This window comes from Rousettus aegyptiacus, unplaced genomic scaffold, assembly GCF_014176215.1.
Source record: "Rousettus aegyptiacus isolate mRouAeg1 unplaced genomic scaffold, mRouAeg1.p scaffold_m13_p_1, whole genome shotgun sequence".
NCBI lineage: Eukaryota > Metazoa > Chordata > Mammalia > Chiroptera > Pteropodidae > Rousettus > Rousettus aegyptiacus.
This window is the reverse complement of record NW_023416284.1, coordinates 61,947,412-61,973,976: the sequence shown is the minus strand read 5'-3', so window position 1 is coordinate 61,973,976 and position 26,565 is coordinate 61,947,412. Positions and strand designations below refer to the sequence as shown.

The 26,565-nt window shown below is 41.2% G+C and overlaps 1 protein-coding gene across 5 annotated transcripts; it reads left to right on the top strand.

Moving 5' to 3' along the window:
* Nucleotides 1-6,646: 6,646 nt before the first annotated feature.
* On the top strand, nt 6,647-13,856 carry LOC107512698 (endogenous retrovirus group S71 member 1 Env polyprotein-like). 5 transcript variants are annotated; one of them, XR_001597380.2, is made up of 3 exons: nt 6,647-7,025; nt 9,759-9,968; nt 11,803-13,856. XR_001597380.2 is itself a non-coding variant. In XM_036236024.1 (2 exons), the coding sequence occupies exons 1-2, from the start codon at nt 9,953-9,955 to the stop codon at nt 12,773-12,775; spliced, it is 666 nt and encodes a 221-aa protein (XP_036091917.1). In that variant the 5' UTR covers nt 9,356-9,952; the 3' UTR covers nt 12,776-13,856. The 5 variants fall into 5 exon arrangements, 1 of the variants encoding a protein (XP_036091917.1); XR_001597379.2 differs by lacking the exon at nt 6,647-7,025 and adding an exon at nt 9,356-9,663; XR_004955567.1 differs by lacking the exon at nt 6,647-7,025 and having other exon boundaries at nt 9,356-9,968.
* The last annotated feature ends 12,709 nt before the right edge of the window (nt 13,857-26,565 follow it).

The following is a 26,565-nucleotide window of genomic DNA, read 5'->3' as shown; positions in this document are numbered from 1 at the left end:
CTGTTTTCCTATAAGAGGAGAGGACAATGTCTTAAATCCTGAACTTTTTGTACCTTCCTTCATATTATTCACTCTATGCTCACTTGGGAAATAAGGTTAGTTGCCTTCCTCTGAAAGAAAAATCAAAACTTCTTTCATCTTCCTGAGAAGAAAGGGTTGCATGATAGAACCTAGGTTAAGTTCCCAAGGTGTCATGGAACCTAGAGCTCTAGCTTTCTGGGTGTTCACATTTTAAAAGGCATGGAGCCCAGATTTTTTGGAGACAACTCTGGATTCTCAAGCTGTCATTGGTTTTGTTTATCCCTGTAGAGTTATATTGACATTCAAAATTTTAGAGAAAGAACTCTTGCATACTTGTGCCAAAGAGACACTCTAAAAAAGACATGGGCAGGACGCAGAAAAAATGGCATAAACAGCAGAGGCTTTGTTCATCCCTCTTGCAACCAAATCAGACTTGTGACAGAAACACAGAACAAGCAGCAAGCAAAGTCGCGTGGGACCTAGATGAACAAAAGCACTACGACTAGGAAGAGAAATAAGAAATCACTTTGCAATGAAAGGAGGTAGGAGGAGGTGAAGACACGAGGCTTTCCGCTCTCAACTGCCTGAGTGGGACAGAGGCTGCAGCAGTTGTAGCCACCAGCTGCAGATGCCTCTTAAAGGGGCCGTGTTCGCAAGCAAACTTTTGCAGTGGTGGACCTGCTCACTCTGAGCACCAGCATTGGGTCAGCTGCTCAGGGGGCACCAGGGAGTTACAAGAGGACACTGAGTTGTTGGTGTGAGGGCCAGAGGTGAGGATCTCTCCTAGGCAGAAGTGCTGGTGGTTTCCATTATTTTTCTGTTGAGCCCTCCCCTATCCCGGTGTGTGTGCTCGGCACTGCCATAGCTGAGACATCACCGAACTGGGGGACAGAGGCTGCTCTACACGGAGAATTCCCTGAAACTCCCCATGTCCCACCTCTGGCCCCACTCAAACCACATTCAGTTGTGTCATAGGTGAGTTTGGTGTTCCTTGTTAAGCCAACTCCAGGACTCACACTGGTGGCAGCTGACCTCAGTTTCTGGCATGGCCTTCTGAGGCCACTATAAGCATAGCATCTGTGGGTTGCTTGCTGAATCTTAACAGATGGCCCCAGAGGGACACATTCTGGGGCTACTTGGCCTGTAGCTGAATCCCTCTCAGGACTGTGCCATCGGACACACCTGCTACACAAAGCCATGATGATAAGACAGGGAGACTTAGGAGCTTTGCTTAGTACACAGAAAAAGACACAGAAAGGCAGCCAAAATAGGAAGATAAAGAAGCAGGAACTGTATGAGAAAACAGAACAGGAATAATGGAATCTAGCAATTTAACAAATGCAGAGTTCAAAACACTGGTTATAAAGATGCTCAATGAACTTAGAGGAAATGTAGAGGAATTCAGTGGAACTTTAATAAACAGATAAAAAATATAAAAATGGAAATGGAATTTATAAAAGGGAACCGGTCAGAAATGAAGAATACATTATCTGAGATGAGGAGTATATTAGAGCGAATCAACAGAATGAAGGAAGAAGAGGATCAAAACACTGATATAGAGGATGAGGAAGCCAAGGACACCCAATCAGAACAGCAAGAAAGAATAACCAAGAATATAAACATAATTTAAGGAGCCTATGGGCACTATTCAGTGTAAAAATATCTGTGTCATAGGGGAACCAGAAGGAAAACAAGACGTGGAAGAGCTATTTGAAGAAATAATGATGGAAAACTTTCCTAACCTGGTGAAGGAAATAGACATACAACTCCAGGAAGCTCAGAAAGTCCCACATCAAGACACATTCTAATTAAAATGCCAAAGGTTAAATGCAAAGAGAGAATCTTAAAAGCAGCAAGAGAAAAGCAGTTGGTTACCCACAAGGGACCTCCCATAAGACTGGTAGCTGATATCTCAAAAGAAACGATGCAGGACAGAAAGGCTTGGTACAAAATATTCAATGTGATGAAAACCCATGGTATAAACCAAGAATACTTTATCTAGCAAAGCTATCATTTAGAGTCAAAGGACAGACAAAGAGCTTCCTACACAAAAATAAGCTAAAGGAATTTATCATCACCAAGCCAGTATTATAAGAAATGTTGGAGGGACTTGTTCAAGAAGAACAAAACACGTATCAAAAACATGAATAAGAATGGTAACAACTCCATTTCTATCAACAAGTACCTCACAAGGAAAAGGATTAAGTGCTCCAACCATAAAATAGAGTGGCCGAATGGAGAAGAAAACATGGCTACTGCATATGCTGCCTATGAGAGACTCACTTCAGATTGAAAAACACACACAGACTAAAAGGAAAGGGATGGAAAAAGATATTGCCTTGAGAGACCTAGAGGGTATTGCACTAAATGAAATAAGTCAGGAGAGACAGACAAATATTACATGACTTTACATATATATGGAATCTAAAGAACAAAATAACAACAACCAAAAAACAGAAATAAACTCATAGATAACAGAGAACATTTTGAGAGGTAGCATCGGGGATGTGTTGGGGCAGCAGAGAAAGTGACAAAGGGCAAAAAGATTAAGAAGTACAAATGGATAGCTACAAAATATACATGGAGATACAGAGTGTAGCATAAGGAAAATAGTTAACAATGTTGTAATAAATATGAAAAAGGGAGTGGAGTACTAGATGTAGTGGGGTGACCACTTTGCGAGTTATATAGATCTCTAATCACTATGCTGTACAACTAAAATGAATATATTATTGTATGCCAACTATAATTGAAAAAAGCTCATTGGCTCTTACAATGTAAACACGAGCAGCTACTTATCTATTATAGTTTGATAAAGTTGAAAAAAAGAGTCATGCTAAAAGGAACATAGAAAATCAATACAGAAACAGGAAGTGGACCAGAAAAACTGTGTAAACAATAAATGGGATCTGTATGTACTACTTCTACAATTGTATATGAATCTACAAGTATCTCAAATTAAAAGTTTATTTTTAAAAAAATCGATAAAAATACTTATTATCTCTATCGTAAAAAAAAAAATGCTACCTAAAAATATTAAAAAATGGATTCCTGATACACACAACAACATAGAGGAATCCTGAGTCTCTTTATAGAAAGTTCAATAACAGACTAAACTCCTCAATCACAATAGAAATCAGTACAGTGGTCGCAATGAGGGAGGAAAAGGGGTTATTGGAAAGGGGCACGAGGGAAACATTCTACACCTTTTCGGGGGCAATAGTTAGAGTATATATACAATTGTCAAATGTACTGAACATTTAAGACATATGCATTTTATGGATGTTAATTATACGTCATTGAAAAAATGCAAGTAAAAAATAGAAAAAAAAAGAGACATGGAGATATGAACTTTTTCAGCTTATGCACTGCCGCATCCAGCAAGTGGTAAATCCTGCCACATTGTACTGTACTGGAAAATAATCCTGAGTGGGAACGGTGGGAGATTGAGAAAAGAAAGAAGACAGAAAGCTGGGATCCAGAGGCCCTATATCCACTGATAATGGAATAGAGAGTGATTTTATTTTTGTAAGTTCCTTTTATACACAAGCACACTGGCTAAAATGAGATAATCCCCACCCAGCCTCCACATCCTACTATAATCATTTGCATTTCCCGAGGGTAACTCCCACCCTACACAGCCTGCTAAAGTCATTTGCATTTCAACAACCCACTTTGTTCTCTGATCAGTTCCTACTTGCCATTCTTAGGAGGATTCCCTCGGTTGGCCTCAGATTGTAAGGATCTTGTCAGCTTTCAACCTGCTCTCCACAATACACATAAATAATTTACCCTTACTTATTCTTACATTATACAGAATCCACAAAAAATTTCAATTGTCCCTAGAATCATTTTTCCTTTTCCTGAAACAACAACAACAACAACAACAACAACAACAACAACAACACACTTCACTGACCAGGAGAATAAATAACTGATTTCTTAGCATTAACTTTATTCCAAAGTAACCCTGCCCTACTTTCACTTTCAATCTTACTTATATTAACCCTAAATAAGATTTCAATTTTTTTCTTTGATCATATCAAGGCTCAGTTGGGAAGGATTCACTAATGTGATTGTTTGCAAGTCTCATTTCATTATGGTTGTTGGATGGAAGGCCTCAGTCTCTTACAGATTTCTTTCTGGAGACCATCCTCAATTCAAGACCATGTAAGCCTCTCCACTCTGCTACCATATGAGAAAGAGAGAGAATGAGAGAGAGGAAGAGAGAGAGGAAGGGAAGGCAAAGGAAGGGGAAGGAAGGGGAGGGGAGGGGAGGGGAGGGAAAGTGTAACAGTAAAACTTCATTTCAATAACATCTTCCTTGTTCACATCGTATTTTAAGCTATCCCCTCTGGAAGCTCAGGGCTGATTCTCTAGTGGGGAGAATCAGTCACGGCCGGCTAATAAAAGCTCATAATTAATCTCAATTGGCTCCATGGGTCTTAGATTTGAACGTGCCACAACATTTGGAGGCCCCAGTGAGATTTCCCCACGGGGGGAGAGATCTCCTAAGACTTCTAAGACTCGCGACCCTGGCCACCTTGGGTGAGGACCTGCCTCATCCAGGGGACGGCCACTGAGAGACTTTACTCAGCCCGGGACGCCAGGCGGACTCACCCAGGAGGGCAGGTAGACAATTCTGATTTTCTAGTGGGGAGAATCAGTAAATTCTGTAACAATTGGTCACGAGCCATCTAGAGCAGCTTCACCGGTGAGTAAGACCGCACTACAAGTATTCAGGTTTCTGGGTATCTGTTTGGTTGGTTGGTTGGGCCCTGGTAACTTGTGGAAGGTTGGACGTGGCACAACTTCCCTAGTCTGGTCAGGACTGAGACGTCAGATCCTGACCCTGGTTGGTTGGTTTTGTCCTGTTTGCGCTGGCGCCTGTCTTGTGTTAGTCCGTCATCTCTGTCTCTTTGGTGTCTGTTTTTGAAATTGTGGTCTCTCTAAATGTCATATGTTTTTATCCTTCTTCTTATCCTCATAGGCCTATTAATCCTTCTTTTCTCTTTCATTTTAGCTGCCGCTGCCCCGCCGGACTGGTCCCTGGGGGGACACATGGCTCTTGCTCTAACTTTTTAACTTTTACAGGTATCATATTTTCTTTCACTGCTGTTCTGGCCACCATGGGTCAAGCTTCTTCCAGACCCACTCCTCTGCAGTGTCTCCTCAGTAATTTCAAAGACTTCAGGCGGCAGGCCCAAGGTTATGGGTCTCACGTCGCCCTCTTCAATCTCCAGAGGTTCTGCCAGTTAGATTAGCCCACATTTGGAACAGGATGGCCATCAGAGGGGTCACTCGACCTGCAAACAGCCTTTCAGATGAAGAAACTGAGGTGCAAAAAGTTTAAATAATTTACCCAGTGATAGAAGTGAGTTTGTTTTTAATATTGAAAATACAAGAGTTAAAAAGCTAATAGGGGCCTGTTAGGCTAATCCTTCTTTATATTTTAGATTAGAGCAAAGAAGAGCAGTAGGAAAATGGTTGTGTAAGTAGAGATTGGAAGCCGGGATGTCGTTGAGGGATGGTGAAGAGATGGATGTGCATTTGTGTTAGAGGTTTGAGTCTAGAGAATAACTGAACATGAATTTGATTAGAAGGTTCACAGAGTGTAGAGCCTCCTTTCTAACTGGTTCTTCGGTTTGGGTTAGAGTTTATTTTTATGGAAAGGTGGATTTGTAAAAGAACTCTGCTTTGGTTGGTTTAGAAAGAAATAAACACTTATAGATAAATTAATTCTTCCTAAAATTGTACTATGGGAAAATATATGCCTTTAAAAATTATAAAATTGGTATATTTATAAATTTACTAATCTATTAAATGCTAATATATAAAACACAGTTTACAATTGCCTACTTCATCGTTTTCTCTAGAAATTAAGGCTACTAAGACTTATGAATTCTAGTATATGTAAAAGAATCACTAGGAATAATACAAGTAAAGGAAAAAATTCTGTAGGCAAAGTATGCAAAGAAAATAAAACGTATTTTGAGATATGAAGGATGTGTTTTTAAGAAAAAAGAGAGTAATTTTATCCTAAAATAATTTCAGGTTATGTAAAGGTAGTTTGAGGCACAAAAGAAGGTATAAAGTATGGGGATTTATTTTGAAGGGAATTGAAGGAAAGGTGTTTGTCTTAAAGTTGGTTATTTCTGAGTGAGTGAGAAAAGGCAAACTGAAGGAATGAGAAAAGTAGTAGAAGGTTTGTGAAGAGAAATTCTGAGAGAAAAATAAAAGACAAGAACATAAGTGAACATGTGAAGTTGTAAAGGAAAAGAAAAAGAAAAAATCTTGTTTTATGCAGTCAAGTTGGCTAAAACTAAATGTATTTATCATAAGGTTTTGAAATGAACTTTGTAAAGGAGAAATGTTAAGCTCATTCAGTCTATTTGATATATTAAATTATATGAGAAGCACTGTCAAATAATAAATGATGCTTAACCTTCTTTAGGTTACATTTTTATAAATACATGTTACTCATACGAGTGTTTTGGAAATTGTATAAAGTTCCTAGAAATTTGTCAATATCTTTCAGTCATAATTTCAGTTATTATAAATTATTATATGTCATGAATATCAAGAATGGACCTGACTATTCAGAAACAAAGGGCTTATAAAGAAGCAAAGGGCATGGCTCTGATTTGGGGAATGACAATAAAACTATTACAATAATTAGATAGCTATGTTTTGAGTAAATATGTGGTCTTGATATTGAAATTGGCATTTCAGATAACAGGAAAGATTTGTATAACTAGAAACATAAAAACCCTTCTTTCTTGGAAAAACCACAGGGACTAATCTCTCCTTTAGAGACTATTTTCTTTACCCATCAACAGCTTTTCCAGGTCTTTTTTTGCCTCAGAGGAGTAAGAACAGGTCCTGTGAGAGAACACCAAGGCTATGTTAGAGGAAAACGGACAGCCCACTACAGACCCAGCTCGTATTCAACATGTCCTCCCATATACCCGTCCGTCTTGGGACCCCAACACCGACCGAACAGGGTAAGGAGGCTCTCGATTGGTATCGCCAGCTTCTGATAAAACCTTGCTTTTGTCAGTCAGTTGGCCCCCGATATTAGGAAAAAAGTAACAAAGGATAGGAAGGTTTAAAGACAAGAATTTGACTGAGTTAGTTGAGGTAGCCCTGTGCATGCATCTTCAACAACCAGGATGAAGTTAATATCACCTGGATTAAGAAAATGACTAAAATCCTACACAACAACAATAAGCCCCACATTCAGTTCCAGAAAACTGCTGCTCTCAACCCTGCTACCCTGCCACCAGATGATGACCCCAAGCAGCCCATACATGACTGCCTTCAGGTCCTAGAGAACGTCACCTGCACTCGACTGAACCTGACAGATGACCTCTGGCCAAATCCAGAGGCCACTCTTTTCACAGATGGAAGCGGCTTCATCACAGAAGGAATCAGGAATGCTGGGGCAGCTGTAGTGACTAATGAGACTGTTATTTCGGCACAGGCTCTGAGCCATAGAACCTCAGCTCAGCGGGCTGAACTAGTAGCAGTGATCCAAGCTCTGTGGTGGGGTGAAAATAAGACTGTGAACACTTATACACACAGCAAATGAGGCTGCCAGAAAACAAGTGGGGCCAATTGACATTCTGCCGGCCCTACTGCCCAGGGTGCTAACGAACACCCTACCTACATTTCAGGAGTAGTTAAACTATGCAACAAGCTGACAGGAAAAGAGGAATCTACTGGGTAGGTTAGGCTCCCGGACGGCCACATTGTAGTACCTGAGGCCTTGAGTCGAGCCCTTATAACCCAGGTTCACCAGAGAACTCACTTGAGAGGAACCAAGTTAATTAAACTGTTAAAAAGAGACTATTACATTCTGGGGCTGCAACAAATGGCCAGGCAGGTATCAGCCCAGTGCCACATCTACACACAAGTGAATCCAAGGCCCTCCAAGGAGTACAACAAGGGATGAGACTTCGTGGACAAGCCTCGGGAGAACATTGGGAATTAGATTTTACATAAATAAGCCCTAGAACTGTTGGATTTAAGTATTTACTTGTGTTCATTGACACCTCGTCAGGATGGACTGAAGCCTTCCCCACCAAGCAGGAGACAGCTCAGATAGGAGCAAAGAAATTAGTCTCAAAATAGTGCCTTGATTTGGCCTGCCCATAACACTGGGGTCAGACAATAACCTGGCGTTCATCGCCCAGACCAGTCAATCTTTAACCAAGGTTCTCAGAATTAATTAGAAGTTACATTGCATTTACAGGCCTCAGAGCTCAAGACAGGTAGAGAGGATAAATAAGATCCTGAAAGAAACTTTAACCAAGTTCAAATTAGAAACTGGCGAAAACTGGGTCAGCCTCCTTCTCTCCCCCCTGTTAAGGACACAATGCACCCCCTACTGTAAAGAGATCACACCTTATGAAATCATGTTTGAAAGACCTCTTGTTTGTTTTGATATATTCAGAATCTGTAAAATGAAATAAAAATCTTGTATATTAATTCATACATGTAAGACTAATGTGTTCATAAAGCATAGATCTTGTTTAATTGTATAGCTTTAGGTAAAACTTGCTGTTCTTATGCTAACCATTCAGGCATTATTAGAGGCTTTAGTCAGACAATGGCTCAGCGACAGAAAAGAACAACTCCAGAGGACAGGATCTTGGTATGAGAGCGTGTTTAACTGGTCCCCGTGGTTGACTACTTTGCTTTCCTCCATTGCAGGACCCCTAATATAAGCATTTCTAGGGTTATTATTGGGACCTTGTATAATTAATTGGTTAAGTACATATGTCAAATAAAAAAGGTTACAGGTAGTGAAACTCATGGTTCTCAAAGCTCACTGCCCACCGCTCCAGGTTGACGATTCAACGATTTGAATTCCCTTAGAAAACCAATGGGGAATGTAACAGTGTAAAAGTGCATTTCAATAACATTTTCCTGTTCACATCTCCCCTCTTTATTCCGACCAGGACTACTTTGGAAAATATGTTGTTATGGTTATTGGTATCAATTCCTCAGTAAGTCAGCCCCAAGGACAGGGCAGAGAGTGATATCTCCAGACACCAGCTACCTAGGAGAAAATAGCTCCAAGGCTCCCAAGAACAATGAAACAATATTGCCACTGGAGTGTAGATAACAAAACTAACTGACTACATCTGCTTCTGTAAACCTGTTTGCTTGCTGGAGGGGGTATTGGGGCTTTTTAAGCTATCCCCTCTGGAAGCTCAGGGCTGAATCTCTAGTGGGGAGAATCAGTCACTGGCCAGCTAATAAAGGCTCATAATTAATCTCAATTGGCTCCATGGATCTTAGATTTGAATGCACCACAACACAGGGAAAGGAAGGGAAGGGAAGGGAAGAAAAGAGAAGAAAAAGAGCAATGGAAAGAGAAAAAGAGAGGCAATGGAGAGCATGCTATCAAGATCAAAATCATTCCTGTAACTATAATATGGGAAACGTAAAGAAATCTAAGATGGCTACCCTGTCCCAGAGGAATCTTTCCAACCTCCTCTCCCTGAAACACTACCTTTCCCATGGGCGTGAAACAAAAGACCGCCAAGTATGCGGAAGTAATCAATGTATAAATCTACCTGCCTGCCTTTGTTCGGGGCTCAGACTCTGGAGAGTGACTCCTCTGAGCCTGCTGGTGTAAGTAAACCTCCTTTGATTTTTAGTTCGCTGTGTGCCGCTTGGTTCTTCTGGGTACACAGGCCAAAACCCGCAATATTTTGGTTCCCTCACAGGGAAATCCAACCACACTGGCCCTTTGAAGCCACAGGTTCGGGCACAACTCCGAGATGCTGGTCAGCTGAGGCAACTGAGGAACTAGAAGGTGCACCTGCCACAGCTGGACGGTCTTGAGCCCACCTGCACTTGGCCAGCCCCACTCTGTTGTTTCCCCTGGACTCTGAGCAGCGAAAATTAGGAGATTCGGTGGATGCACATCAGACACGGTAAGGCCTGGGCCCTACGGACCCAGATGGGCTCACCTTAAGGGTGGAAGGGAGACTGATCGCCTCCCAGGGGCAAGCACCCCTCAGGCAGGGACTACCAGGGAGAGAATGTTTTAACCTCTGAGAGTGTGTGTGTGTCTGTGTGGAGCTCAGAGACCTGTCTCTGAGTTTCCAGTGTGAGGCCCCACGGTGAAGAACTGTGGTTCCGTAGCGACGTCATAAGGCATAACGGTGATTCATCCCTCCGGGGAACAACTAGGCCCGGGGTTTATCCAGGTACACCTTAGCCGAGACGCGCTGAAAGTCTTGAGAGAGATGCGGCCAGGTTGGCATCTGAATGATCTCTGAAAAGGGACACTCTACCCTTTGTCTGTCTTTGCGGTACCAACATAGTAGGAAACATGGGCTCAGGTCAGAGTAAGGCAATGGTACTTGAGAATATGTTAAAGAATTTCAAGAAAGGTCTTTGCCTCAGAGGTGATTATTATTGAACTGGTAAAAAGAGGCAAACTGAAGGAATAAAGAAAGTGTGAAAGAAGGTTTGCGGAAGTAGTAGATGGTCTGTGAAGGGAAATCTTGAGAGGAAATTTTGTGAGGGGAAGATATAGGAGAAGGTTTGTGAAGAAATTGTGAAGGGAAATTTTAGGTAACAAAGTGAAACAAAGTTGGAAATTTAAATGCCGAGAGCAAGCCAACGCAATAAAACTGGATTTGTGTTTTATGTTCTTTAGACTATTGGTCTGATGCAAATGTTTTGAAAAGGTTTTCTGGAAAGAAAACTAGGATTCTGTATTTCTCTGAAATAATTTTAGAGTTTTGGGTTGCTTTAACTAGGTTTCTAAGACTTTAAAGAATATACTAACACTGGCCTCTGTGCCTACTTCTCAAAGGAAGCTCCCTGCAAATAGGGGAGAGTTCCACTAAGCCGACTTAGACTGTATCTTGGAAAATGTTAAGGAGGATTTCTCTGAGGAGGATAGGGTCATGCGGACCTCGGAAAAACTTCGTATTCTTTGTGAGCTCGAATGACCCACCTTAGGGATAGGTTGGTCCTCAGAAAAGACCTTAAACATCCCCACAGTGAGAGCAGTGTATCGGGTAGTGTCCGGGACCCCAGAATATCTAGACCAAGTTCCATATATAGACACATGGCTGAGGACAGCCACTATAGTGCTCCCTTGGGTCCAGTTCGGCAAAATAGGCAGGGACAGAATAGGGCATTTATGGCCTGCCTGGCTAGGCGAAAGGACAAGGAGACACCAACAAAATTAATTCACCCAGGGGCCCTAAGGAAGATTCTATCTTCTGACTGGTCATACATCCCAGTAAGCTTTGTCAGTCCCCACGAGGCCACTTTACTATCCATTGCCCGACAGGCTTCTACCATCAGTGCCTTTGCTGCCCTCTACTGCCTCAGAGCTCCTGCCCAACACCATGCCACCCGTCTCGTTCAAGTTCAACTTGATAATAGGAAAACCTGAAGAACAATAATGGAGTGGTCGGAACAAAGACAGCTGGGTTGGAATGGTTCCTGTCCCTTTTGTTAAAAAGCTCGTGAGATTCCCACTACAGGGAGCTGACTATGGCCTACTGGCCCCAAAGTTCGGGCCAAGTAGAGCGAATGAATCGGAGCCTAAAAGAGGCATTAGTCAAGTTAGGATTAGAAACTGGTGGGACCTGGGTAGAACTCCGCTTTGCTCTTCTCCAAGCCAGGTGTACTCCATATATTAATGAATTCACCCCATTTGAAATTTTCTTTGGAAAACCCCCACCTTTAGTACCTAGAATAGAAGATGAAAAAAAGGTAGAACTGCATAACCTTGTCTTACTTAAGTCTTTACAGGCCCTTCAAAGTGTACAGAAGGAGATTTGGTCCCGGGTTCGTGCTGCCCACTCGGCTCCGGAGGACGGACTCCTGGGGACTCTGTGTGGATCCAGAAGTTCACTTCCAAAGGACTAGAACCCAAGTGGAAAGAACCCTTCACTGTCTACTTGACGACGCCCACTGCGGTTAAAGTAGACAGCATCCCATTATGGATTCATCACTCCCATGTGAAGGCTGCACGAGAGTGGACAGCTCAGGAAGACGGGCCCTTAAGACTAACACTCAAGCGTACATAAGTCTAACTCTCTGTTTCTTCCTTTTTTCCTCTTTAGCCCAGGCATCCAGAAACATTCACCAGCCTAGAGTCTGGGAACTTATAATAACCAAGACCGGTGAAGTTATTGCCCAGAACATCACCAGCCACAGTACTCCAGAGATCCGAGTAGACTTGTGCCGGCTTGCCAAAGATCCCCTCACCATTGCAACAGCCGGACACCATCTTGGACTGGGATCTTCTGTAGGTGGAGTTTTCACAGGTGGAGGAGCATACTTCGGCTACATGGGAGGACCCGGCTGTGGCATATTATCGGCTGAGAAAAGCCTCTTGGGAATAGGACTCTATATTTGTCCTCGTGGCCACATGCGAAATACGAGACGTGAATGTGAAGGCCAAGGCCAATTTTCTTGTGCTAATTGGGGTTGTGAAACTATCTCTACTATAGATAATTATAGAAAACAGAATGATAATCATATCAGATTAATGAGAGGACCTAGCCCCTCCACATGCTCTCTTGGGTCTTGCAATCCTCTCGTAATCACCATCAAAACCGGTAGCCCTGGGGAACAACGCTATTGGCGCACGAGACCGACATGGGGTATCAGATTATATAAAATTGGATATGATTCAGGATTATATTTTACTATACAGGTTAGAGACCCTCCCAGGAAAGCTCATCCTATAGGACCAACAGACCACTTCTAGTTCCAGGACTACCCCAAAGTCTTACATCTAAGAGAACTATTTCAGGGGCAACTCCAACTTCATCTCTAGCCTCTCCAGGTAGTAGCCTAACAGCTGTTAAACCCCAGGCATTTGATGAGCCACAAACAGAACCAGAAAAAGAATTAATAGCTATGTTAACAATACACAAGGTCTTAAATAAGACCTCCCCAGACATAGGACAAGATTGCTGGTTGTGCCTAAACCCCACACTCCCTTATTATTTCAGGGTTAGCAACTCCCCTAAACCTAACTGAGCTCAACAGCACATAAGGCTGTGAATGGGAAACTTCTTGATTCACCTTAGGAGATATACAAGAAAAAGGAACCTGCCTGATTTCAAAGAGCTATTCCAAGCTGTTGGCACAATCACCTTACTTCGAGAACTGTAATCGTACTATCGAAGTACCAATCTTAGGGAATAAATCTATAAGGCTGCAAATAATACTTAACTAGCATGTGATAATGGGCTCACTCACTGTGCTCCAGCTGTTCTTTTTAACTCATGTGAGGCTAATATTTGTATCCTAGTCTTTATACTCCCTCAAGTGTCCCTTTACAATGGGCTGGAAGGCAGATTTCACTTCTTCCACCAGGACAGGTTGCAGAAACGGGCCATACCAGTCTTATTCCCCCTTCTTGTAGGACTTGGAATGGCAGGCTTGGCGGCTGTAGGTACTACTGCTCTCATTAAGGGAGAAAAAGAATTACGTGAAATTGGAACACAGATAAGGATATCAAGACCTTAAAAGACCCCATAAGCAGGCTACAACTTCAAGGCGATTCACTAGCAGAAGTAGTCCTTCAGAATAGAAGAAGGTTAAATTTATTAGAACAAGATAGATTATGTATGGCTCTAGGTGAAACCTGTTGCTTCTATGCCAATAACTCTGGAGTAATTAGAGAAAACTTATGGCAAGTACAGAGAAATTTAGATGCCGGGGAAAGATAGAGAGTAGAATCAAGTAACTGGTTTCATAGGATGTTCAATTGGTCACCATGGCTAACAACCCTTCTCTTTGCTGTAGCTGGACCTTTAATCATCTTCCTCCTCTTGTTTACTTTTGGTCCATGTTTCTTTAATTTCTTGTTTGCATATATAAGGGAAAAAATTAATTCTATTAGACTTTTAGTATTACAGAATAGAGGCTATGAGCAAATTCCGCATGAAGAATCAAAGATTTGATTGTCTGCTAAGGTCAGTGGGGAATGTGGTGGCTGAAAAATGACTGCTAGAAATTTATTGCTTGCAGGAAATTACTGTTTGACTATCGCCATAGGAACATAGGCTTTTAATTATAGGAACATAACATTCTGATAACAAGCTTTCTGCTTCTGTACCCCTGCTTGCACACCTGACCTGTGGGTCGACAGGTAGTGAATAGAAGAAAAATTGACCTTTGTGTTTAGACAAAATGAAGAATAGGATTTGAGGCTTAAAAATCCTGTGCCTCTGCATTTCGGGGCTGCTTAATTTGGGGTCTGCATACCCCTGACAGATCCAGCTGGCTGAATAAAGAGTGTGTATCCTATAACTCACTGAGTTCTGGTGGTCCGTGTGTCTTTCGGGGGCTGGCGGCTACAACATTCTCTCCCACACATCGAACTAGGGTCCTATGCAGAAAGCTCCTTGTCTCAGACACTAGAACATAGCCTAGAAGGGAGCAGTCCCCTTGCCTGCCAGACAGTGCATGTTCGTAGGGAACCGAAGGCTAAACCATTCCTAGACAACCCGCCTCTCTGTCAGGGTTTCCTACTAGCAGGCCAACTACCTCCCAGCAATCTGTTAAAAGTCAGCCCACGAGGCAAACAGAAAGGGCTCCACCCAAAACTCAGAAAGGATAAGGCTGTGCTTTCTTTAAAAGTGTCTATAACACCAACAGAAAATGTGCAACGTTTACTAAGTGAGCTAACTAATATTTTAACATCTCAGATAATGACATTGAACTACAGCTCCACTACTTCTGTAAGGTATGCAAATTACTCATTCTTCTTAACAGAAGAACTATTTATTCTTATGTTAAAACCAAGGGAAGAGTTTTCTTACAGCAACAAAGCTATCAGCTTCATCTTAAGATCGTCTCAGATATGAGACCCATCGAAAGAGGGAGGAAATGGAATGGAACATCTCTAGCAGAGTTAATCTTTTTAGTAAACCTAGTTCAGTTTTCTTCCCTCCTCTTTTTAGGAGAAATGTCCTTTCCCTCAAATCCTGATAATTGCCTGAAACTGGTAACTCGGATCCTCTGGCTATTAATAAGATTCATCAGCCCATTGTTAAGCAGAAATTGTGTTAAAATAGGCAGAGCCCTTAAAGTCTGAGTGGGAGGAAACTTTAGGCTAAAGATTTTTTTTTTAACCAAACCTGTTTTCCTTTACTCGCTTAATAGGCAAATTAATAGACATAGGATTTAAATAATCAGTTTGAATCTTTTTCCTTGTCTAGAGACTAAGGCTGCAACTCAGCAGGAAACTCCAGACCCCACTCTGACTGAGGCAGAAAGGGAAAGAGCTCCATGAAACCCCCATAGACCTTATGACCCTTCTCAGCAGGAAGCAGATATGGAAAAGGAGACCTCCTGTCCCTCAACATCCATACTAATAATAAGGGGGTTCATGGCTCTTAGAAAAGAGTTAGGCAGGAAAAATTAGTTAAGGGGTTTCTAGGTCTGCCTGCAAAGACACTGAGGTCATCCTATCTCAGAATGGGTTCTCTGTTATCCATCATGCACCCCAAGGCCTTTAGGCTTCTCCCTTTACAAAATCCTTTTGGGGAGACTCTTTCCCCAGTGCAAAACTGGGGGAAGGGTATAACTGCAACCATGTTAGCAGGAATTTAGGAAAAATAGAGATTTAAGGGTATTCCGTCTGTAGAAAAAGAAATTTAGTAAGTTCTGTGTTAGGATCTGGCTGGCAGAATTAACTTTTTGAGAAAGCTTTATACACAGGTATTTGTAATAAATTTGGAGTCATAGTCAGAAGACTCAGGTCATAATTGGCTTATTTTTCTAACTATTGTAATGTAATTCTCATTTAAAAGGTAAATTAAACTTTAGAAAGAGCCCCCATCATTCTAGGGAATTAAGTCCACCCCTTTTAGTCAGAAGAAATATAGGTTAAGGGTTAGCACAAGGAGCCATTCCAGCAAACTAAACAGGCTCTCACATTGTTATGTTAGTGACTCTCACTGCCATTAAATTTACAGTGTTGTGGTGCGATCAGATCTAAGACCTATGCAGCCAATTGAGATGAATTGTGAGCCTTTATTAGCCGCCTGGCGACTGACTCTCTACCATGCAGGGTTAGAGGAGATCAGTCCCGAGCTTCCAGAGGAGGTAGCTTATAAAGCCTAAAACCAAATCAAATAAGCAAGCAGGTTTACAGAAGCAGAAGTTGGCCTTTAGCATATCTTTGCAAAGGATATCTCCTAGAACTACACCCTGGTTAACATTAGCAGAAGTTGGCCATTTGAAAATTTACCACCCTTAACAACAGGTATTACTCTGTGAATCCACCACACCTAGGTAAAGAGAACAGCATCTCCAGAGAACAGGGAAACAGACTGCAGAACTTTTTTTGATCAGCCTCTCCGGATTGTGTTCTGGAAGCAGCAGAAATTCTACCTAAGATTGTTGGCCCTGCTCTGGCCACCCCTGGAAGCTGGTCAGTCTACACATGGCAGAAGCTTGAGGGATTTCATCATGGGGCTCCTTAAAATTGGACTTTAGGGGGGAAATTGGTGCAAAGAACTGTGAGATATATGTATCCATGTTACCAAACGAGGTCAGAGAACATCCACTACATCAGTTTTCTATAGCTACAGTGAATTACAGTGCTTTTCATATACATATTCCAGAACCGCGTTGGATGTGGCAGGATTTACCACTTGCTGGATGAAGCAAGTGGCCCATGAATTAGGAACCTGAGTACAGGAAAACATGTAAATGAAGTAAAGTGAGTAGACTCTTTCAGGAAAAGCCTACACAAAAGAGTAGGAGGGAGAAAATACAGATCACAGCCTGGTAGAATCCAAGAAAGCACATGTGTTAAATAAATTTAAGGAATAGATTGTCATAACCAGGAATAAAACATAGGACACCAAGGGTCAAAGGACTGCAATGTTTTGGTACAGAGCTTAAAGCTATACTTAGAGAATATGCTGTGCACACTCACCAGATTCAGCAATTTTAGATCTCATACAGAAAACTTGTCCCTGGTTCCCAGAGGAAGAAACTATAAATAATTAAATCTGGGAAAAGACCGGGAAGCTACTGAATTGATTCCCGCCCAGGCAAGGTCCAAAACTGGGTGGCCCCATATAGGCTTTCCTAGATTTGCAGAAACAAGGCCTACAATTGCCTCCCCAAATTTAGGAAGGAAGCTGCATAATTAGCATGATAAAGCCTTTCTTCCAACTCTGAGAACAGGGGAACCGCTTGCTTGGTCGCCTGGTCCCAAAAGCCCTTGCTGGGTGCAGTGGCATGCGCCTGTAGTCCCAGCTACTTGGGAGGCTGAGGAAAGAGGATCATTTGAGTCCAGGAGTTCAGGGCTCTAGCGTGCTATGCCGATCGGGTGTCCGCACTAAGTTTGGCACCAATATGGCGACCTCCCGGGAGCTGGGGACCACCAGGTTGCCTAAGGAGGAGTGAACCAGCCCAGGTCAGAAATGGAGCAGGTCAAAACTCCCATGCTGATCAGTAGTAGGATGGAGACTATTAATAGTCACTGCCCTCATGGCCTGGGCAACATCGCAAGATCCCATCTCTATTACAGCAGGTAAAAAGGGAACTCTAAATAGGAGACTGGAAGAATAATGAGTGGCCCCCAGAATGCATAATCCAATTCTATAGGCCTTCCACTTGGGCAAAAGAGATCTTGGGATACTGTACCCCCATTTACATGTTAAATCAAATTATCCAACTGCAGGCAATTACTAATAAAACTAGGAGAGCCCTGACCCCCCGCCCTGACACCCCACACATCAAGAAACTCGGATGAGAAATGCCATCTATCAGAACAGGCTGACACTAGATTTTCTATTAGCAGCAAAAGGAGGCATATTTAGAAGATTCAATCTCACTGTTGTAGCCGCCAGCCCCCAAAAGACACACGGACCACCAGAACTCAGTGAGTTATAGGATACACACTCTTTATTCAGCCAGCTGGGTCTGCCAGGGGTACGCAGACCCCAAATTAAGCAGCCCTGAAATGCAGAGGCACAGGGTTTTTAAGCCCAAAATCCCATTCTTCATTCTTTCTAAACACAAAGGTCAATTTTTCTTCTATTCACTACCTATCGACCCACAGGTCAGGTGTGCAAGCAGGGGTACAGAAGCAGAAAGCTTATTGTTAGAATGTTCTGTTCCTATGGGTGACAGCCTATGTTCTCATGGACATAGCCAAGCAGTAATTTTCCAGCCAGCACATCACCAACTGTTGTGTGTAAATAGATGACCAGGGCCGGACAGTTGAAGATCTTGTCAAACAGATGACAGGGCTAGCACATGTGCCCATTACTAACATGGCATGGATGGGACCCCAATAACCTCTTTAGAGGTTGATTCTCCACTTTTGGAGGCTTTAAGATCTTAATTAGAGTTACTCCTCCTCAGTACCTGCCTACTTCTGCCTTGCCTGTTGCCTCTTGTCTGGATAAATTACCTCCCTTATAGAAGCTACAGTAGAGAGAAAGACTACAGCAAAGATCCTTATACAATAGAATTGTTAGTCCCTGGTCCAGGGAGACCAAGAGGGAGATCAGGAAGGTAGTAAAAAAGGTGATGCCCTATAAAGAATTTAGATGGGCATCAAAAGGGGAGAATGATATGGGAAGCGTAAAGAAATATAAGATGGCTACCCTGTCCCAGAGGAATCTTTCCAACCTCCTCTCCCTGGAACACTAACTTTCCTGCAGGCGTGAAACAAAAGACCGCCAAGTATGCGGAAGTAATCAATGTATAAATCTACCTGCCTGTCTTTGTTCGGGGCTCAGACTCTGGAGAGTGACTCCTCTGAGCCTGCTGGTGTAAGTAAACCTCCTTTGATTTTTAGTTTGCTGAATGCCGCTTGGTTCTTGTGGGTACATGGGCCAAAACCCACAACAACTAGGTTGTTACCTAGTCATAGCAGTAATGGCATAAAATAATATCATAATGTTTATGATATTCATTAAAAGCAATTCACTAGGTTCAGCTCACACTTGAGGTGGAGGCGATTGCACAAGAGTGAATGGTAGGAGGCAGAAATCAATGGGAGCCAGTGTCAGAACTTGTCTACTACAGTTTCTTTGTGGAAGAAGGAAGGAAGTTGAAATTTGAAGGTGCTATGACTGAGCTTCTGGGAATATTTGTAAAATCCTCTTTCTTGACTTACATGATGGCATAAGGACATGTGTACTTTTAAAAATTATCTACTATAATATTGTAATTTGGTTATTACTCTTTATGCATGTGAAATTTTAATTAACTTTTTTAAAACAAAAATCACTAGGACTAGATCAGATCTAGGAGAGTAAGTGTGAACATAGTTAGCAAGTTAGGAGTCTAGTATAGATTTCGGGTGATTTGGACTAGAGATTTGAGAGTTTGTCTGACTCCAGGTAAGCATCAAATTCAGAGTTTATAAGACTAGCTGTTGAACTGAATTTGAGCCTGACAGAAAAACAGGAATCGAAGATAAATTAAAGTGGTTATTCTTCACCGAGATAGAGGAGAGTGGGGAATTAGATTTAGGACCAGGGGAGACAATCAAAAGTTTTAGTTTGAATATGTGAAGCTTGAAATACAGGACAAGATGTGGAGATGTCGACAGGGAGTTGAAAAGCTTGAAACACAAGAGGCAAGCGAGAGCTGGAAATATAAATTCAGGGATCTTTTTAAGAGATTGACTCCAGCCATGGATCTGAAGGACTGGACTAAAGGGGATGGGTGGGAGGGCTCAAAACAGAAGAACCACAATGTTTAGTAGTAGAGTAAACCCAGGGGAAAAAAAAAAAACTAAAAAAGCATGTCCAGTGAGACAGAGAAAAACAAAGAGTGTTTGAGAGAAAAGCAGCTAGACAAATAAGATGCATCAAGAAAAGTGATTTTTACCTTTGTTGAATGTCGCTGAAACATAAAATAAGGTGAGGACTAGAAAATTTATCATTTGATGTAGCAATGTGAAAGAGGTCATGAGAGGGTGTGAATGTGTGGAATCCTTGATATTGAGATTACAGAAGAGTTGTAATTGCTGGAAAATGTCCAGAGTGAGAAGAAATGATGGGGGGAAAGATGGTTGAATATGAGGAGGTCAAGAAACTGATAGGTCAAGTTATTAGATGTTTGTGCACTGGATTGTAAAAGCCCAAAGATTTACAATTAGAGTAGTGATGAAGAGAGAACAGCCAGGTGCTAAAATCTTGAGTGAATGAAGAGATTGACAGATCTAGAATGCCTGAAATAAAGAGTTAATATACAGTACAGGTCAAGGATATGTGCTTTAAAGACAATGTATGTGTTTTGTCTTTGTTATTTGTTGTTTTGTGTTTTTTGGGGGGGAGGAGGTGACTGAGGCGTTAAAGAAAGTAGATTAATGACCAAAATGGAGAGCAAGAAAGGACATCTAATCTACCACACTTTCAAATGTCTAAATTTGCAATGTAGAGAAAAAACACTTAAGTTGCTTGCATACTCAGTACTAAACCTGTTCTGCTGCTTATAGGCTTCAAAGTTCTCCATGCATTATTTCACCATCTTCTCAATGGCATATTAATACCTAAATTCGTAATGATTTCTAAGAGTTAATTGAGATAATGTATCACATAGTTATGGTCATCATTAGCATGTAAAAAATCAATACCTCTTTTAATTAATGATTAATAACAAAGACATTTTCTCAACTTGATATTTAAATACATGCTCCTTTTTCTGGATAAGTTTTTAGGCACATATTCTAATCAAATGACTTATCTGTTTTAAGTTTTCAGGATACAAAATTTGTAGTAATGTATAATCCTTTATATTGTCATTATTAATTTTTTAAATTTCTGTTTTTATAATTCACATATGTAAAAAGTCTAATAAAAATTAAAGGATATACAATGCTCTTACTGTAGAGCTTTACTTCTCTGTTAAATAAAAATGGGTTAAGTAAGTATTGTTAGACCCATGGGTTTTTAGGCACATATTCTAATCAAATGACTTATCCGTTTTTGTCCATTGCTCACACTATGTGAACGGTATAAGGGCATGGGGCAGTGAGCACTTTAAAAATGTTGGAATGATCCTCATTAAGAGTTTTATCCTCATGCAACGTTGGGTGATTAGTCTTGATTTGGTCAGGAAAACAGAGTCACCACCAAGCATTACAGAGAGAATGTATGTGTTTTATGTAGGAATTACGTGAATATAGGACTAACTTAAATTGTAAAGGAGTGCTGAGGTATGAAATCCTGGAAAGAGGTGATGAGGGAAGGACAAAGAAATAATTACTAACCAGTACAGCCTGAAGCGCTGGTGAGGGAAGAAAAGCTGTTGCTTGTAGAGAAGTCTGAATACTGTGCCATCTGGTGTCAAAGTGAGCCTGCAGACACCTGCTGAAACGTGGCGTCCGACCACCACTGGATATGGAGCCACAACTGCCAAAGAATAACTGCACTGTTTCTACTTCCATCTTTCAAATATCCCTTGATACTTTCATCTAAAATATATAAAGAACTCTTACAGTTTAATAAAATACAAATAATCCAATTTTAAAAAGTGAGCACAGGCTCTGAATAGATGTTATTCCAAAGAATAAATATAAATGTCAAGAAGAACGTATAAAAAGGTGCTCGAAATCATTACTCAGGAAGGAAATATAAATCAAAACCACAATGAGATTCCCACTAAGATTAATAGAAACAAAAAGACAAATAATAAAAAGTGTTGGCAAGGATGTAAGGAAATTGAAATCCTCATAGACTGCTGTTGGGAACATGAAATAGTACAGCTGCTTTGGAATACAGTCTGGCTTCAAAGTTTAAAATGTTAGAGTTACCATAATCCAGCAATTCTATTTCTTGGTATATACCTTTAAGAAATGATACCAATCGCAAAACACCTATTGCTGCATAATTCTGTGAATATTAAATGTCCAGAGCAGGCAAATCCATAGAGATCGAAAGCAGATTAGGGTTGCCTAGGGCTCGGGGTTGAGGAGAAATACTGCTAATGGATGCTGGCTTTCCTACTGGGGTGATATATATTTTTATCACTGCTTGTAGGGATGGTTGCAGAACTCTATGTCTATACTGAAAATCATTAATTGTACCTTTTGAGTTTGTGAATTGTATGGTATGTGATTTATATCCTAATAAACCTGTAATTTTTTAAAGAAGGTAATGCAACCTGCAATCATGTATATTGCCACCTCTTTTCACTTCAGCTTCTCTTTGTCCCATTTTACCTTGTTTCACCTGACATTGGATTGGCTATTGGAATTTTTTGGTATTTGCTATGAACAATTCAGGTCAAAATATATTGAGTTTGGGTTTGGTGGAATATACGTTTTCTGGTTGACAATTACTTTCATAAGTAGTTCTTTCTTTTCTAGCTGCCCCAGTGTAGTGATCGTTCGCAGGAATTGTTCTGCTTCTGATGGTGTATCACCACGTGAAGGTGCGGAGCCAGAGGTTACACGTGGGGCCACATTTTAAGGTTCCCAGAACCAGTGGTGTGTGAGTAGTGGATGCAAAACAAGGTTTGAAATGTAAACAACCAACACTAGTCTGTGCGAAGATTTTCCAGTCATCAGTTTGGTAACCTTTTGAATAAAAAATTAAGTTCTTAGTAATGCTTGGTCAAAAATGGAAGTTTCCTATCAGAAAAATATTCAATAATGCAGTGTAGACAAATGTAAATTCACTACATATTATTCCTTTTTAAGCGACAGTCATAAACTAGAATTCACCCTAATTCTTGTGTTTATAGTACACAAACCTCTACTAATTCTGTGACAAGTAAGTATGTTCATGTGTAAAGTAGTTTTTACTCTTCTCAACCAATTGGATTGTGCCTATTGTACATGTAAAAATTTCACCAGTGCAGCAAAACCATCTACCACAGAAATGTTCCTAAGACAAGGTTCCTACTACATACCTGTGAGTAAATACTAAGAGATGTGATTGCTGGATTAGCATTCCCATTAGCAAGGGATGACAGTTTCTATTCACCGTCATTGGGTGGTGTCAAGGTGTTGGATTTCCATTCTAATAAGTATGTAGTGTTATCTCAATGTTATTTTAATTTGCAATTTCCTGATGGCATATGATGTTGAACATCTTTTCCTATGCTGATTTGCTGTCTGCATATCTTCTTTGGTGCGTGGTGTTTGTTTGGTCTTTTGCCCAATCAGCAATAGTTTTGGTTGTGTTATTTGTTGTCTTGTTAAATTTTAAGAGTTCTTTCTATGTTTTGGATAATAGTTGTTTATCAGATATCAGATATATTTTTTGTAAATGTTTTCTTGAAGTCTGTAGTTTATTTTTTCATTCTCTTAAACCGGTACCGTGGTTTTTGTTGTTGTTGTTTGTTTGTTTGTTTTTGGTTATGTTGAGGTCACCTTCCTTGAAATTTTTATAAGAATTTAAAAATGTATTTAGCCATTATCTATGAAGGATTTCTTAAATTATAAAAATGATGTAAGCACAAGCCAAAAATAATAATTTAGGCTATGAAATTAAATGACAGCTTAAATGGCCTTTAATAGGACATTTCGAAGATATTTCTTAGAAGATCATCTTCTAGGAAATCTGAATTTAAAGGTAGAGGTTAAATGTGCAGCTCTAAGAGCCTCATTAATGACCCAGGCTTCTTTTTATGTTACTCACTAACTCATTTTATTTTCCAAGGCCAGCTCCCCTCATGTTACCAAAAAGACAGCTGCTGTTCTAGGTGTTACATTGTAATTCAACATACTGAGAATGAAAGGTGCTGTTTTTCCCCAAGTTTCCTTTATTTTTTGTGAAAAAACTATTCTCCCAGGAGCCATCAACAGCTCTGGATCATAGTACAGAGGAAGAAATGGGCTACAATGTACATAAACCAAATGCAATCTGTTATTTTATGTGTTTCTATTAACTTTAATAAAAGCCAATCTGAACTTAGATAAAGTGGGACATAATTCACATGAAAGACTGTTGTACCCAGGAGAACTTTTTGATCTCAAGAATTTCCAAGTTTGTTAGTACCGTTACCGGAGAGTGGGGTCCTCTCCCAGTGCGTTGTACAGGTTCTTGATGTCTCAAACAAAGAATCGAGCAAGACACCGAAATACAGTAGAAAAGATAAGTTTCACTAGAAGGGAAAGTACACTTCAGACGTGGAAGTGGGCCTGAGTGAGCATGGCTCAAAAGGCCTGGTAACAAAGACTTCAAGGCTTTATCCCTTTTTTGCTGTGGGTAGTTATTTTCTTAGAGGAGTGGGCTTCCTTGTCTGGTAACTAAGATTGACAGGGCTCAGTGATTCATCATTTTGCTTTCTGCACACGTTTGTTCCCAGAATTCAGTCTGTTATAATGATATTAATGAACTTCCGGGTATATGGATCATATTTTAATGATGGTATAATGAGACTCAGGTGAGTTGAAGGTAGTTGGGGTCTTCATTGCACAGGTGCAAGTGACTGGCTTAATCTGATACCTAAATCTCTGCCTACTGGTTTCTTCGTGTGAGTAAAAAAAAAAAAAAATGCCTTCTGGCTTGCTTGATTGTGGGCAGATTAGGGCGGACCCTTTCTAAGACAGAATGACCTCACTGTCTTTGCAGGCAGACCCGAAACCCCCTAACTTTCCTGCCTACCTCTTTTCTAAGAGCCATGAACCCTCTTTTATTAGTATGGATGTTGAGGGACAGGAGGTCTCTTCTTCATATCTGCTTCCTGCTGAGAAGGGTCGTAAGGTAGTCCCTGCCTACTGGGTTTTCATGGAGTCCTTTCCCTTTCTGCCTCAGTAAAGGTGGGGTCTTGGGTTTCCTGCTGAAGTGCCACCTCAGTCCCTGGACAAGAAAAAGAAAATACAAACTTGTTATTTAAATCACACATCTATTAATTTCTATTATAGATGTGCCTATTAAGTGAGTCAAGGGAAACAGGCTTGGTTAATATGTTTCTTAAAGAGTAAAAAGAAGACCTTTGGCTTAAAGTCGCCTTCCCTTCAGACTCTAAGGGCCTTGCCTGGCTTAACATCATTTCTGCTTAATGGGCTGATGACCCTTATCAATAGCCAGAGGAGATGAGTTGCCAGGGCAATTGCTGTGGTGCGATCAATTGTAAGACCCATGGAGCCACTTGAGATGAATTATGAGCCTTTATTAGCTGGCCCACGATTGACTCTCTACTACGCAGGGTCAGAGAATCAGCCCCGAGCTCCCAAAAAAGGCAGTTTATAAAGCGTAGAATCACACCCTGGTTAACATCAAACAAGCAAGCAGATTAACCACACCCTTAACATTCTCCACTGGTTTTTTAGGGGAATTCAAATCATTGATTCATCAACCTGGAGTGGTGGGTAGTGAGTTCTGAGAACCATGAGTTTCACTGCTTGCACTCTTTTTTTTTTTTTTTTTTTTTTTTTTTTTGAGTTACATAGTTAACAGTAGGTCTAATCCTCTCCTATTCTGTCAGGTTTCACCTAACACCATACAAAGACTCCCTCACTTTAGGATGGAGAAAATTAAGATGGTCCAGACTGTACCCTTCATAGTCTTATCTTTAGTGGGTCCTCTGTCCAAAGCAGGGTCAATTGTTCTGATGTTTGTGGTGGATGTGCAGCCTTGATCCTGGTATGGTGAATCCAATGACGGTGTTCAGCTACCTTGACTGCGGTGGGTGTTGTGAGGATGACAGGGAAAGGTCTATCCCAGCAGGGGTCAAGAGAAGCAGGCTGTACCTGGAGCATGGTTCTTTGGCTGGACTGGATGCTGAGCGGTTGTTCTGGTGGCAGAGACCAGTTGGTGGGTCTCCTGCCATGTGAGATGGAGGGCCTGCAAAGACTTAACTTCTGTTGGCTTTTCTTCCCCTAACTTGAGGAGGAGAAATGGTGGTCTTCCAAACATTATTTTGTAAGGTGTGATGCCCTTACAATTATTTTGTAAGGCATGATGCCCTTATGAGGGCAAAGGGGAAGAGGTTCACCCAGTTTTTGCCACTTTCCAGCTTGAACTTAGTTAAGGTTTCTTTCAAGGTTCTATTCATTCTTTGTACTTGCCCTGAACTCTGAGGCTTATAAATGCAATGCAATTTCCAATTGATCATATAATACCTTTGCTAGAGATTGGCTGGTCTGGGCGATGAACGCCAGGCCGTTGTCAGACCCCAGTGTTATGAGCAGGCCAAACTGAGGCACTATTTCTGAGACTGATTTCTTTGCTACTACCTGAGGAGTCACCTGCTTGGTGGGGAAGGCTTCAGGCCATCCTGAAAAGGTGTCAATGAACACAAGTAAGTACTTGAATCCGAAGGTTCCTGGGCTAACCTCAGTGAAATCCTAATGTTCCCCTGGTGCTTGTCCACGAAGTCTTGTCTCTTGTTGTATTTCCTCGGAGGGCCCTGGATTCACTTGTGTGCAGATGTGGCACCGGGCTGATACCTGCTTGGCCATTCGTTGCAGCCCCAGAATGTAATAGTTCAATTAACTTGGTTCTTCCCAAGTGAGTGCTCTGGTAACCTGACTCCTTCTGAGACGAAGAAACTCCCGTCCGTAAATAGAGTAATGTCCAGATTCGGCCAAGGGCTGTCTGTCAGGTCTGGTCTAGT